At 29.7% G+C, this 13,930-nt stretch overlaps 1 protein-coding gene across 8 annotated transcripts in view; it reads left to right on the top strand.

Annotated features, from left to right (window-relative positions):
• Positions 1-13,930, top strand: part of LOC102681143 (MICOS complex subunit Mic60) — a 58,149-nt gene that overhangs the window by 29,755 nt on the left and 14,464 nt on the right. For all 8 annotated transcript variants that reach the window (XR_004151795.1, XM_006609192.2, XM_006609196.2 and 5 more), the window contains 3 exons: positions 6,646-6,804; positions 12,142-12,245; positions 13,516-13,703. Coding sequence is in view for 7 of the 8 variants with exons in the window: in XM_006609192.2 (XP_006609255.1) it covers positions 6,646-6,804; positions 12,142-12,245; positions 13,516-13,703 (451 nt within the window). In the remaining variant the exon portion in view is untranslated. The remainder of the gene's footprint in view (positions 1-6,645; positions 6,805-12,141; positions 12,246-13,515; positions 13,704-13,930) is intronic.

Raw genomic sequence — 13,930 nt, 5'->3', positions numbered from 1 at the left:
AAAAAAAAAAAAAAAAAAAAAATAAAAAATAAAAACGAATAAAGAAAATATTCAAAACATTAATTCAAATAATATTCAAATAAGAACTTGAAACTCGAAAGTGATTAAGAAAAACATTTACAATCCCGAAAAGAGAGAAGAGAGACGATTAAACGGAATTAAAGAAGATCAAGAAGGAATCAAGATATACGGATAGAAATATAATAGAGATAAAAGAAAGAATAATAATATCTCGAGTATGAAAAGAAAACCAAAAAAATAGGGAAAGAATTATAGCAGAGCAGAAAGTGACGTGAAAAACGGGGGGAGGATATAAAGCAAAAAACAAAAAAAAAAAAAAAAAGAAAATAGAACGAATAGAGAGAATCTCTCCCAAGGCTATTCTATAAGGGCAGCAATAGCGAAATGGGGGTAAAGCATGACAGGACCTTGATGGGTGGAAAATAACCTGACAAACAGGGGGTAGTAAAAAGGGAAAAGTAACGAAGGAGGAAGCACTGAAAGAAAGATGGTACGACTAAATTGGGGAGGTATGAATTACGCGATAAGGGGCCGAATATCAAAGATGCTCGAGATTCTTGGCTGTAACTGGCGAAAGGATCGAAACATTTCGAACGATGAATAGCGTGGAAAGAGGTGGAATTATGGAAATATTGTGCGAAGCACGTATCGAGGGGCATCCGACTCGAGCATCCACCTGTCGAAATTCAGAAAAGCTTCGAGGCGTGTGAAGCGTCCGCAGGGGTAATCCCTCGTCGATTTGACTACGCGCACCACCCTCATAAACAATGAACACTGCAACGACAGCAGGCTTTTATCCTTGAAACGGTCGTGTCTCGTTGATGGACGACAAGGTGTTGCAATCGAGTAAATGCAGTTGTATCAATAGCAAGGAGAGAAAGATTGAGATTGTGTAAGACGGTTTGCAACAGAATTTATTATAGTATTTTAATTCAATTATAATTTAAATGTAACAAAGATTAAAAATTATTATGAAAATGAAGTACTTACTTCTTGGTTAAAGAAAATAAAGAAGAGTGACAAATTGTACAAAGATGAATATTCAATTTGAGGGTAACTTTTTTTTTCTTTTCAAAAAAATTCTAAATTTTAAAGTTTAAAATTTATTATATTTTCAGATAATAATAATAATAAAATTAATAATAAAAAAAACATGACATTTTGACAGTTTTCTCAATTTCATATTTGATATTTGCTATTCTTCTTGATCCTAAACCTCTGACATTTTTCCAAAATCACATTTGGAATATGTCATAAGAATTTACTCGTACTTTTGATTACTTTCGATCCGAAACCGCGATATTAATTCACGTAAGAAGACTTACTCCTTGTCGCCAACAAAATTTTCCACCTCTTCCAATGCATCCATACAAAGCATAGATAAAATTTCAAGAAATCGGTTCGTCAACACGAACAAGCTATTTATAAAAGAAAGAATCCTCTTACCTGTTCTCTTAATTGTAAGAATAGAAAAGTATAAGAGTTTCGAAACGATAGCCAAATAGAAATTTTTTGAATGGAAGTGTAGAACCTTAGAACATTTTCATTTTGTTTTTATCTCACTCGCGCGTCACCCAATTTCTCAATTTAGCGTCCTTGAAACTAGGAAATCGATGGATGACGTTGGAGCAAACTTTCGAAAATGAGGAAGAATTAGGTTAATCCGAGGACAGAAGAGTTCGAAAGAGAATGTTTCGAATTGCTTTCGAGGCGGGATGGTATCTCGAATCGTTCCAAATCCCTGATAACATCCGCATAATTACGTAATCTCGCCCTTTTTATGGAACGGCTCTCGAATGCTGGTCGAAGGTTTCTCTGGCTGTTCCACTCGAATGGGCTCGTGCTCGCTCGGGCGGGAGGAATAACCACCAGCGGCGACATGTCCAGAGAAAACAGATTCAAAAGTCGTTCCAGCCGGTGATTCTTGTTTAGAGGAGGGCAGCCATCTTTTTATCATAATCGGGTTACGACCGAGTTCTCCGCCCCCTTCTTCCCGATTTTATACGATGTTTGTCCATGTTTGACGGACGATATATTTTCTCACGAATTTTTGATTTGTTTTTGCGAACGAGAGCTGCTTTCGTTTCGGCTCAACGATTATTTGAAAAATGACAAATGTTTTGTATATGTATATATTTCGAATCACGGTGTGTATTCGCGTGATTCACTCGAATGAAATTTCACTCAATTGTAAACTACGGAACAGTCTCTATAATAAAAAGCAAGATCAAGTAGTAAAAGAGCGACCTTAAACGGATCACTAAGTTTCTTTCTGGGTGGAAAGAATACGTTTAATTTACGTTGGGATAATAAAAGATGTAACGCGTCGACGAGAGATATCGTGGAACGAGCAGACAGAGGGGAGTCGCAGTTGATAGAAATGAAAACGATAAGGGTTGGTTCATGATGGTAATAAAAAAAGAGAGAGAGAAATATTTCACTCGAGCGTTCAAAGAACAAAAAGAAGTTGGAAGGTGATTTATGGAGTATTATTAATCTTTTGATCATTATAAAGTATTCGTTTATTTATTTATTTATTTTTTGACAAATATTTAATTGCTCGAAGAAAATAGAATGATTTATTGTGTTATACAAAATTATTTTAAAAGAAAATTAGATAATTATTTTAGAAGAAAATTTTCATATAAAGAAGTTGGAAGATGGTTTATGGAGTATCATTAATCTTTTGATCATTATAAGATATTCATTTATTTATTTATTTATTAACAAATATTTAATTGTTCGAAGAAAATAGAATGATTTATGTTATTGTTTTATACAAAATTGGATAATTATTTTAGAAGAAAATTTTCATATATTAATAGATTTAATCATTTTTATTTTTTATTTAATTTTTTTATATATATAATACATTATTTTGTTCTTACATTTGTAAATATATTTTTTAGATTAAAATATGATAAAAAAAAATCAATAACGCAGAACTCTGGTATTTTAATTTGCTTGACAAGATTATCCTTACTTATGATTTAAAATTAATTTGATTTTCAGAATCTTCAAAATTTCCAATTTTCGTAATTCCAAAGTTTCAAATTTTATTTTAAAAAAAGAAACGAGTTGAACAATGAGAGATTTTGTGTGTGTCATTTTCGAAAAACAATTTGTACACGATTGGCGCGATTTCGTAGTGTGCATTCGAGGTGGAGAGTAGCGACCTGTGAAATTCGGCCGTCTAATTTAATTTACCCTATGCAATTTTTCGATCATCCGTGAACCCCCTGGGGACACGCTGTCGCATCGCGAAACAATCGCGCGAAACACGCTTCATTCTCTGACCAACGTTTAAAAAGTTCGCACGAACAATCGCTGTGAACTCGTGTAAAGTATCGATACGGATTCCAATTATCCGATTAAAATCGGTTAAAATTTCTTTATTATCCGTCGATAAATAGGCAATCTATGTAATCGATCGATGAATTTAATCGTTATAATCGAAACGAAGAGACGAAATCGTCAATGAGAATTTGTTTAAATGAATGAAAAAGATCTATCTTGTCAGTGATCATTGATATCATTCGATCACCAGATTAATTTCAAATTATACGATTATAAATCGACGAATTGTCAACCGTATATTTATCCTCTTAATTTTCCAATAAGAAAAAAAAAAAAAGAAAAATATCAAAAGAATATTCATTCTCCCGAATTTTAATCAGAAACTTCGAAATTCCATATCTCTGATTCGATGAACTGCAAAATCGACCAATCGTATAAGCTGTTTTACCGGTCAAGCCTATCGTTAATGTCGGCCACGAAGAAAAACGAGATCTATCTGGATCAAGTGCTCTTGTACCAGGTTGATTTATTATACGCGTCAATCTTCGAATAACTTCGAAGTAACCCCGTTTCCAAACGCGAAATGCCTTCAACCTCCCCCTTTCGACAACCATGCCATCTTTTCGAGACGTGATATTCAGGCGATCGAATCACGACTGAAAGAGAGAGAGAGAGAGATTTATCGATTTTTCGCGGTCGATCGTGACCTTGTGCTCGAGAAATTCAATTCGAAGAGAGATGGATCATTGGATTTTTGAAAGGTGAAAAGAAAAATTGTTTTGGATTCTTTTTTTTTTATATAAATGTTTTAAATTTTAAAAGTTTTTCAATTAGATATCTTTTTTTAATATTTAGAATTTATTTATTTTACATTATTATTGAGAAGTTTTAGATTATTTTTTTTTCATCTTATCCTTCCATTTTAAAAATCTTTAATCTTCATTCAATTCAAAATTTGATATACAATGAAATACACGTATAATGAAATACTTTTTACACCGTCAATCGAAATAGGCTAGGATAGTTTAATTATTTTCGTTATTAATGAACGACGATATATGATACGCAGGGAACGAAGATAAAATTTTCAATTAAAAGTCGATTCTATCATACGAATTAAAAATTGATTCTGGCTATCGAATGTCCAACTATCGAGTTTCATAAGCGAAGCTTTAATCACTGAAGTAATTAAACCAGCAACGAGAGGGTTAAATTAATTATTCATGACCTCGGTCAAACAGTCTTGATTGACCAATCTATTTGATATTTTATACGCGTTCCATTTCCTTCTTCTCCCCTATAGCCGAAATGATAAATTTCGGCAAAACTAGGTTAAAAGAAAAATATTTAATCTTAACTTCTTTTCTTTGACCTGTTACAATTTTAGTTTTAAGCGATTAAAATTTTTCAAAAATGTTTTAAAAATTCTTCTATCAAAAATCCATGAAACATAATTTTTACAAATTTTTATAATTTATCAAATTTACTTTAAAATACCGTAAACAACTATTTGAAACTATTAATTATAGAAAAAAAAAAAACTCTTTAAAATACTTTGATATTTGTATCAAAAATTCGTCGAATATTTACAAAAAAATTCTTCCATTTTTAAGACTTTAACACGTTTCCTCTTCCCACTTCATTTTTCCATAAAACCGATCGTCAAACTCTTCGAGCAAATCGCGCAAGAGGATCTATAACGAAACGATTTCCATCCAGTTTTCCAAGCTCAAAGTTTGGATTATATCCCCGAAGAGAATCGAGTTATTGTATCGAGAGACGAACTTGTCCCGTTATTTATTTCGCTTCGATTCCTGCTTTATACCCTTTTCTTGATTTATAGGCCAAACGTTTCCTTATTTTTCCACTAACGTCAGTAGCACCGGCTGGGGATGATGTTACGTTGCTCTCTATCATCGAAATCCTATTCTCCTCCTCCACAAAATGCACGATTTGAAGCTAATGTGTAAAATGATTTAATTGTGATTCAATTATTATATAATTATATTATATAATATTATTATATAAACAGATACTTTTTTCTTTTAATATTTTATCTTATTTTTATTAGATTTTCAAGTAATTGAGGTATGATAGACAGGTATAATTTAGGTTTGTCAGAAAATTCGTTAGAAAATGTATTTTATAAAAATGATTCGATGATATTTTAGTTATTTTGTGAGCAATATAACAAGCAATATTTTTTTTTTTTGTACGAGAATAGAAGCTAGTCAATATTTGGAGCAGAAATAGTTTGTTTCACGGTTATCTTGGCAAAAGAGAAAAAAATAGAAAGAAAAATAGAAAGTTTATATATATTAATCAACTCGATCAATATTCAATTAAAACAGATATAATATTGAAATCTTTATTATTTTTTATCTACCCTATCTTCCCCCTATTATTTCTATATTTTTCAAAAATATTATTTCAAACTGTTCAAAATTACTTATTGCCAAAAATGTACTTCATTCACTCGCCACTTGGCAGCGCCACTCACGACGACGTCCATGTTTGCCTCTTATCACCCCAAAAATCTTCATTTTACATACTCGTCGCGACATCTCGACGTAGTCTCTTGTCGCACAACTTCGGAAGACATTATACTTCAGAGAGATATTACGTTTGAAAAGCTGTCGACTAAAAAGCTCGACGCCCGTTAAAAGGCACATCGAATCAGTCGCTTTCCAGCTAAAATTTCCGGCCTCTTTAAACGATATATATATCTATATATATATATATATCACGAGTCCATAAATTCTTTTCGATGTTTCTTCCATATTCGATGCGTGTCTCACTTTGGTCCAAATCTTTGGCGAGGCTTCTTTGAGACTCCATTATTTAACGATCCTCTGATCTTTCCTCTGGAAGAACCATGGATAAGAAATGGATAAGCGAGAAGTCGAACGCTTTTAGACGAGAATCTATTTTACTCCTTGTAGTGCATTTCTTTTCAAAAGCAAAAATTCTTGAATGAAATTTCGAAGATAGATCGTTAAACGATAGAAAGATATTATACATCTCACAAATAAATTGAATTACATTGTGAATCATACTTGGACGAATTTATATATAAAACCGATTTTCTCGGAAATAGAATCTTCGTTTTAAGAAAATTTATCCAATTATTGCCATTGTTATGCATTTATTCGTATACCATTATTTTTACTCGAGATGGAAATTGTTCCAGCGAAAAAAGGAAACTTTGATGAACACTTATCGATCGAGTTTTCACGCTCGTGTGCCAATAAAAGTCGACGATTTTTTTTTTTTTTTTATTCGTTATTTTCTTTTTTTAAAACTGTTCCTTCCTTATATCGGTTCCAGCTCGCATGGAGGAAGAAAAGGATGCAACGAACGCTCAGATTCTTTGGTCAGCTTGCACAGCCTTGGCGCGTGCTATTAAATCAGGGCCACCAGGCGCACCCATAGAGAAAATCGTGAGGCCCTTGGAATCGGAGATCAAGGCCGTCTGCAAGGCAGCACGTAAGTGTATTCAATTTAAATTCAATTTGTGAAATAATGGTTACTAGCATTTTATGATCGATATTTTGTAATTTTTCAAATAACAATTTTAATACGATACATTGAGGAAATTACCATAGATAATAAATTAATTTTATTGGATAAAAAAATTTGTTCAGATTTGAAAATCAGAGGAAAGGAAAGGGTAGTACAAAATTGAAAAATTATTCGTAGGATAATGTTAGGAAGGAGAAAAGAAAAGAAATTTGATATTTCAATTTTTCGTTGAATTGTTTCAATTGTAATTAAAAATTTAATTGTAAAATTGATGAAAAATTATTCATAGAATAATATTAGGAAGGAGAAAAGAAATTTGATATTTCGATTTTTCGTTGAATTGCTTTAATTATAATTTCTAACTTATCGTATCGTTACAAGAGAAAATAGAAAAAATATTTTACACATCTGGCACGCGATTTCTCGTGGATTATCATTAACCGATGCATAATAATACGTACAACATCGTTGCTTTAACTCAGATTATCGAATTCCAACGAATATTATTATCCTTTTGCATTCTTGTTAAACCGGAATTAAAATGGTGAAACAGATAATTGGAGTAATTAAGGTATTATCAATTTAAATGGTAATTATTCTTATACATACGAGATTGTAATTCTATTTATACTCGACAATTGATTACAAAAATATTGGATCAAGTTACGAATTCATTACATTTAATAATAAATTGTATTGTTCTTATATTCGTTCATTAATCAAGTTATTTGAAACTATTTTATTAAATCTTTTTATTTAAGTTATTTAATTGACCTGAAGTATTTTCTGAAATGTTTATCCTTATTTTCAGTTGTTAATTAACTTCAAATTGCTTTGCCTTTTATTTATTTATTTTACTAGACTTAAAGAATTTTCTTTGAATTCCACGTAATCTTTCAATGAAATTTTGCAACATATAATGGATATTATAATTCTTTTCCTTCTATGTGCAATATTATAAAAAAATCAACTCTCAAAGATAGAGTGAAATATAAAATTTTAGGACATATTGTAAAAAATATTTTCAGATAAAATATGAAAGAAGAAGCTGAAACTTTAAGAGTTGATTTCACCCTCTCAAAGAAATCTTGCATTAAAAAAAAAGAAAAAGAAGAAAAGAATTATTCATACAATGCTGTATGATACATATTTTCACTTCAAAATTAGTATGCAAAAACATTCATGTTACTTGTATATTACTCGTTCAATCCTTTCTTTTCTAAAACAGAAAACAATTCTTCAATCCATAAATTGGACGAAACAACAGCAATGCAAGTCTCGTTCATTCCTTTTCGATAATTCTTTCCTCCTTAACAAAACAGAACACGTTCGAAGAAACAACCCCTTCGACCAAGGGTTGCATTAATATTTCCACTCGTACGACGATTATATTTTTCTATATTTTATCGTCCTGTTTGAAACGGTTTGAAAAATCGTGTCTTTTTAATTTCGCGTCCTGAAGGGTGGAAAAGGGGTGGAAGATTTACGACTTAATCGAGGGTTGAAACGCAGCATAAACGCTTTGCTCGGCTCGTGTCCACGTGTTGGTCGCATTAATTATGCGACCTCGTGATCGGTTAATTGCGAAAGGCATTGGATGGATCATTTATCATTCTTTATTTAATGTTTTTTTGTTTTTAGGAGGAAAAAATTAAAATCGTTTAGATATTACATTATAATAGTTTTTAGAGATTAATTAATATTATAATGGTATAAAAGAATTTTTTTAATTATTGTAGTTGGTTTAATATAATATTTTACAATTGATAATATTTGTTGGATATGGATATGATTATTAGTTTTAGCTTAGAGAAAATGATTAATATTGGAGACTTAGAGAGTAAATAAAAAGATATGAGAATTTTTTTTTTGTAGAAAAAAAGATGCAAAAAATGTAAAAGAGGATTTGTCAATTAAATAATAAGTTGTATTTATAATTATAAATTATAGAATTAACAAATTGGTAGAATTTTGTAAAATTTAATATAATTTATTTTTTAATATATTTCAAACGTATAATTTTTAACTCTTCCAAATTATATTTGAAATTATATCTATAATAATAGAAAAGAGTTGTACAGATTTTATAAATAATATTTTTCTATCATAAAAATAATAATTGATATATCAGGGAAGACTGAAATTTTAATATTTTATCTTATTTTGTTATTTTATTTATTTATTTATTTTTTTCTTAATTGGAAATTTTAATCGAGGTTATTTCATTGAAAAGTTAGAAAGGATGGATTGAGATGGAGTTTGTGATGAATTGTTGAGGATTATTGGGAATAAATTGTGCAGAAATTTTGACGGATTTTATTTGCACGTGCACTTTAGTAAATTGATTCTGATGGCAATGGTGGATTAAAAATTGTATTCCTTTCATTTTATTTATTTATTTTTTTATTTTATTTTATTTTATAACTTATTATTCAATGGACAATTTGTAATTTGGAAAACAGAAATTTATACATGATTATACCACTAAAGATTCTTTATTGTCAATTTAATATCGTAGTTAATTTTCCTCTTTCAATGAGACTCTTCGATAATGCATTTAATTATTAATTCTAATGAGTTTAAATGATAAATGAACAATAATTAGTCATTAATGAAAATTAATTTCTCCGTACTAATTTCTCGATTATATTATGTGTATTGTGTATTTTTAAATAATAATCAATTTCATTTAGAAAATTATTAAAATAGAACCGCATATTAAAATTAGTAAAAAAAAAAATTTATTTGACTAACCAATAATTATTCCAAGAATTATGATATTTTAAACGTTCGTAAATCAAAATTACAATAAAATATCCAATGAACGCGTATTTTTCGAAATTACCCACAAAATTTCCAAATTTGACAGTCTCACGAGTCATAAATTTGTCACGAATGTATTACCAGACATTCGAACGCAGCCCACGAAGATTTATGCAATGATTAAACGTCCACGCGAAATAATAACGCGTTAAAATTACCATGAAATCGTCCGAAACCTCTGATCCCACCATTTCCACGCTGTTATCGTCGACAATTAACCAGCAATTATTATCCGAGATATTATTTTAACATTATTATTTTATCGAGACGATAAAATTGAATTTCAGCCTCGAAACTTATCCCAATTTTGTTCTTATTTTCTTTTATTTTGATTTCTATTTTTTAATATCCTCTCATTTTTTCTCTCTCTCTCTCTCTTTCTTTTTTTTTTTTTTTAAAGCATGGATCCAATAGATTTGTAATAGAGATATTTTTTCTTTATTTTTTCTTCATCTTTTTTTTTTTATTTTTAATCTTTGAAATAAAACGCAACTAAATACAATTACTATTTGTTCTCGAAATCCAATGAATATTCGTCCGGATGGTAATGTCGCGAAAATTCATTAACCAAATTAAATAGCTGACTGGCTTATGGAAAAATCTGCTCGTTCGGTTAAATCGAATTGTCGATAAAGTAGAATCGTTTGAAATTGGTTCAAAATTATTGAAAGGTAATATTGTGTTATAAATTATCGAGAGATTTTAAAAATTTATTTTGATATATAATTTTTTATACGTGACTTTTTTTTTATTAGTGAATTTCAAAATTTTGCAATTTTCGAAGAACCAATTTATTTTAATTATATTTATAAAAAAATCTCTAAACCAATTAGAATAAAATAAATTATTATTAACAGTTAATTTAATCTAATATACAATTATTATTATTAATATTATTTTTATATTTTTTTTCCTGTCTGGCAAAAGATAAAAAGAAGATTAATTTATAATTTATAATAGTAAAAAATTGTCTTAAATTTTTCTCGGGAGGCAAAACCGAAACGAAATATATCGAAAAGTTCTAACCTCATTTAAATATTTTAATGGCAAAAATCAATGTGTTATAAACACATATTAAAAAAAAAGAAAAAAAGAAAGAAAGAAAGAAAAATTCAATCAGCATTATATATTTATAATATATAATACAAAACATTAAATATAACAGTTACTTCTTTCTACATGATCGCAATATATCGCGTAGCGGAATGGAAGGAGAGACACAAGTTCACCGCAGCGCCGATATTACAGGACACGTATCCCAACCGAACGAATAAATTTTAGGCACGGTCCTCGGAAAAGGTGAGGCTCGAACTTCACCACTCGGCCCATTTATCACCGAGTTTCCGGGCCGAGGAGAATTTTCAACAAAATTGCAAAGTAATGTATTTCCACCGAAGTAACGGCATCTGGTGTGTAATGCGATTTGTTGAAAAAGGAGTGGGGAGGGGGAGTAGGTTATGGAGGGGATATAGAGGATTGCGTTAACTCGATGTTAATCAATTTTCCGCTGGGAATTTCTCTCTGTTAAATAACGAGACGATAATATCGCTCTCTTTCAACGGTTAATCCCTCCCCCCCCTCTCTCCCCTTCCCTCCCTTCCCCCGTTTCTGTTAATTACACGAATAAGCCGGCTTAATTCGCCAATATCCTTTTAATCTCGACCATTTTAGGGTAAACATTCAGAAAAAGAGGGGGTTATTAATCGATTGAAATTTTTAATTCGATCGATTAATTAATTCATTATTTGAAAATTGATATAATTAAAATATAATAATTTAATTTCTTTTTTTTTAAATTCTCTAATCTTTTAAATCTGATTAATTTATCCAGTTTAGTTTTGAGAAAGGTAAAGGAGTACCGCTTCGTTCAGATTTTAATAGTAAGATACTCTTTTTTCATTGTAAATGGTAAAGTTTAAAATTTGGGAAAGTAATGACCTTTAATATTTAGCACGAAGGGTAGGTTTTTATTTTTTAATAGAATATAAATTGTGGAGTTTGAATCTTCGAAATTGAAGGTGGGATTAAAAAATTTTGAAATTCAAATTGATAGTTTTTAACGGGAACATTTTTGTCGAGCATTTTTTACGAAATTTCATTCATCAAGTTAATAATGATGCACATATATCCTGATTACTGCACAATAAAATATATTCTCTGAAAAAATATACTGATAATTGAGACAGAAAAAAAAAAGGAAATGAAGAATTTCAAATTTTTAATTAATATTAATTAACAAACTTTTAACAAAGGAATAAAAAAGGATATAATTTTAATTACATCGACTAATCGCTGTTTATTTTTGGCAAAAAAAAAAAACAGAAAAATATATAGAACAGAGTAAATTAAAAATATATATAGAATAAATAATTTTAAATTTCAATCATCGAGAATAATTTTTTGACAAAAAAAATAAAGAAGAGAAAGACATTATCCTGGAAAATTCGTTAATAGCTTTCTTCTTTTTGTTTTCCCCAGCGAAAGAAGATCCTCTGGTGATGGCTGCTATTAAAGGCATTCCTGTGGAAGCTGCGAAGAGGGGAGTATTCCCGGAGGACATTCTTCGTGAAAGGTTCCTCAAGGTAAGGGTTTTACATTGACCAATCCTACGTCATGAACGTCATCACAAAAACATCTAAAAATATTTATCATTATTTACTGTACCTCTTTGAAAAAAAATTTTTTTTTTTCACCATTCTTCTCTATTCCCCAAGTTTTTCCCTCAAGTTTTTAGAAATATTAAGTGTCATACGCGAAGATTGAAAATTTTTCATCGCACCCTTTAGAAATTTTTTATAGTCTTGAAGCTTCATCATCCATATTTCGCTGCTTCGATAAATCGTGTAAATATCTATAAATATTTATCAGTGTCCACACTTGGAATTTTTTACATCCTTTCCTCAAAATCCTTCGAGGAGGAGTACTCTTCTTCGAGGAAAGTTGCTCGAAATTTTCATCTCTCTCCCTTTTCGAATTTTTCTCAATCGTTTCTTAAAGCTTTTATTCTTTATATTTTATTCTTTGGAAAATGTAAAATTATATCGTGTAAAAAAGTATTATGTATTTGTCACTTTCGTTTTTTATTTTATTATTTTTAAAATTTTTAGCAAAATCTTTCAATAATTTCATTTCTTTGAACATTATAATTAATAATTAATTTCACAAGAAATTTTTATACTTGGAAAGCAGTTTCACTATTCTTTCTATGAAGTTTCTTAACCTTTGACATTTATTCCTTAAACATTTATAAAAGGTTATACAAATCTTCAGTCTAATATTTCTCATCCTCGTCCCTTTCTCAGATTTTTCTTCTTAAATTTCAAATCTTTCTTATTTTTATCCCAACTCTTAATCCCTGCTATTTTATTATTTTTATCTTAATTTAAAAGAGATTTTCATTCCTTTGAATATTATTATTATTAACCATTTCACGACCAAAAATTATTCTCCATTTTGAATGGAGAATATTCTCCACTTTTCTTAAAAGTTCTTACAATATAAATAATATTAATAATTTAATTAATTTAAAAGAATCCCCTTCTGAAAATTCATTTTAATTATAATATTCTTTTTTGAAAATCTTTTTGCAAACATTTTTTCCCTTCCAATTATTATTATTAATCAATAAAAATTTTCATTTGTCTATCTTGGAAAAAAATTCATTATTCTCTTCAAATTCTTTACATTCCTTTGTTTCCACCATCTTGCTAATAAAACAAAATCGAAAAGGAATTGAACTCGAGCAAAGTTTTATTTCGCAAAATTTTCGTTCGTCCATAGGATTATAAACTTTACTGCAAAGTGTTATTCGAATGGCGAGTGAGAATTTACGAAGTGGAAACTGGGTTTCAGGTGGAACAAGTGGCCAGACGATTGGCCATGGTGCCCGAGGAGGGCGCAGCACTGCCTGTTTATTTGCTAAGTTATCTTCAGAGCTATTTGATGTTCAAGGATGTCTGTCCCATCTCTCGTTCAGAACTCGAGGACAAACCTTTCGATGTGGAGGATCTTAATACATTCGATATACTCAATCGAGCCAGGTAAGTGCCCCTTTAATTCTGTTTTAGAATCTTATATATATATATATTTTACTTTAAACGAATAATCTATTGCATATATTGTGTCACATATGAATGTATCGTGACATATTTCGATTATTAACATTCATTTATTTCTCATACATAATAAATATTTTAAAAATTTTATTTAACAACATTTGTAATTCTGCATAAATTGATTATTATTTGAGAAATAATCCAATCTTAAT

Source organism: Apis dorsata, unplaced genomic scaffold (assembly GCF_000469605.1).
Source record: "Apis dorsata unplaced genomic scaffold, Apis dorsata 1.3 scaffold_52, whole genome shotgun sequence".
NCBI lineage: Eukaryota > Metazoa > Arthropoda > Insecta > Hymenoptera > Apidae > Apis > Apis dorsata.
Note: the sequence above shows the minus strand (reverse complement) of the source record. Positions and strands in the feature narration are given on the sequence as shown.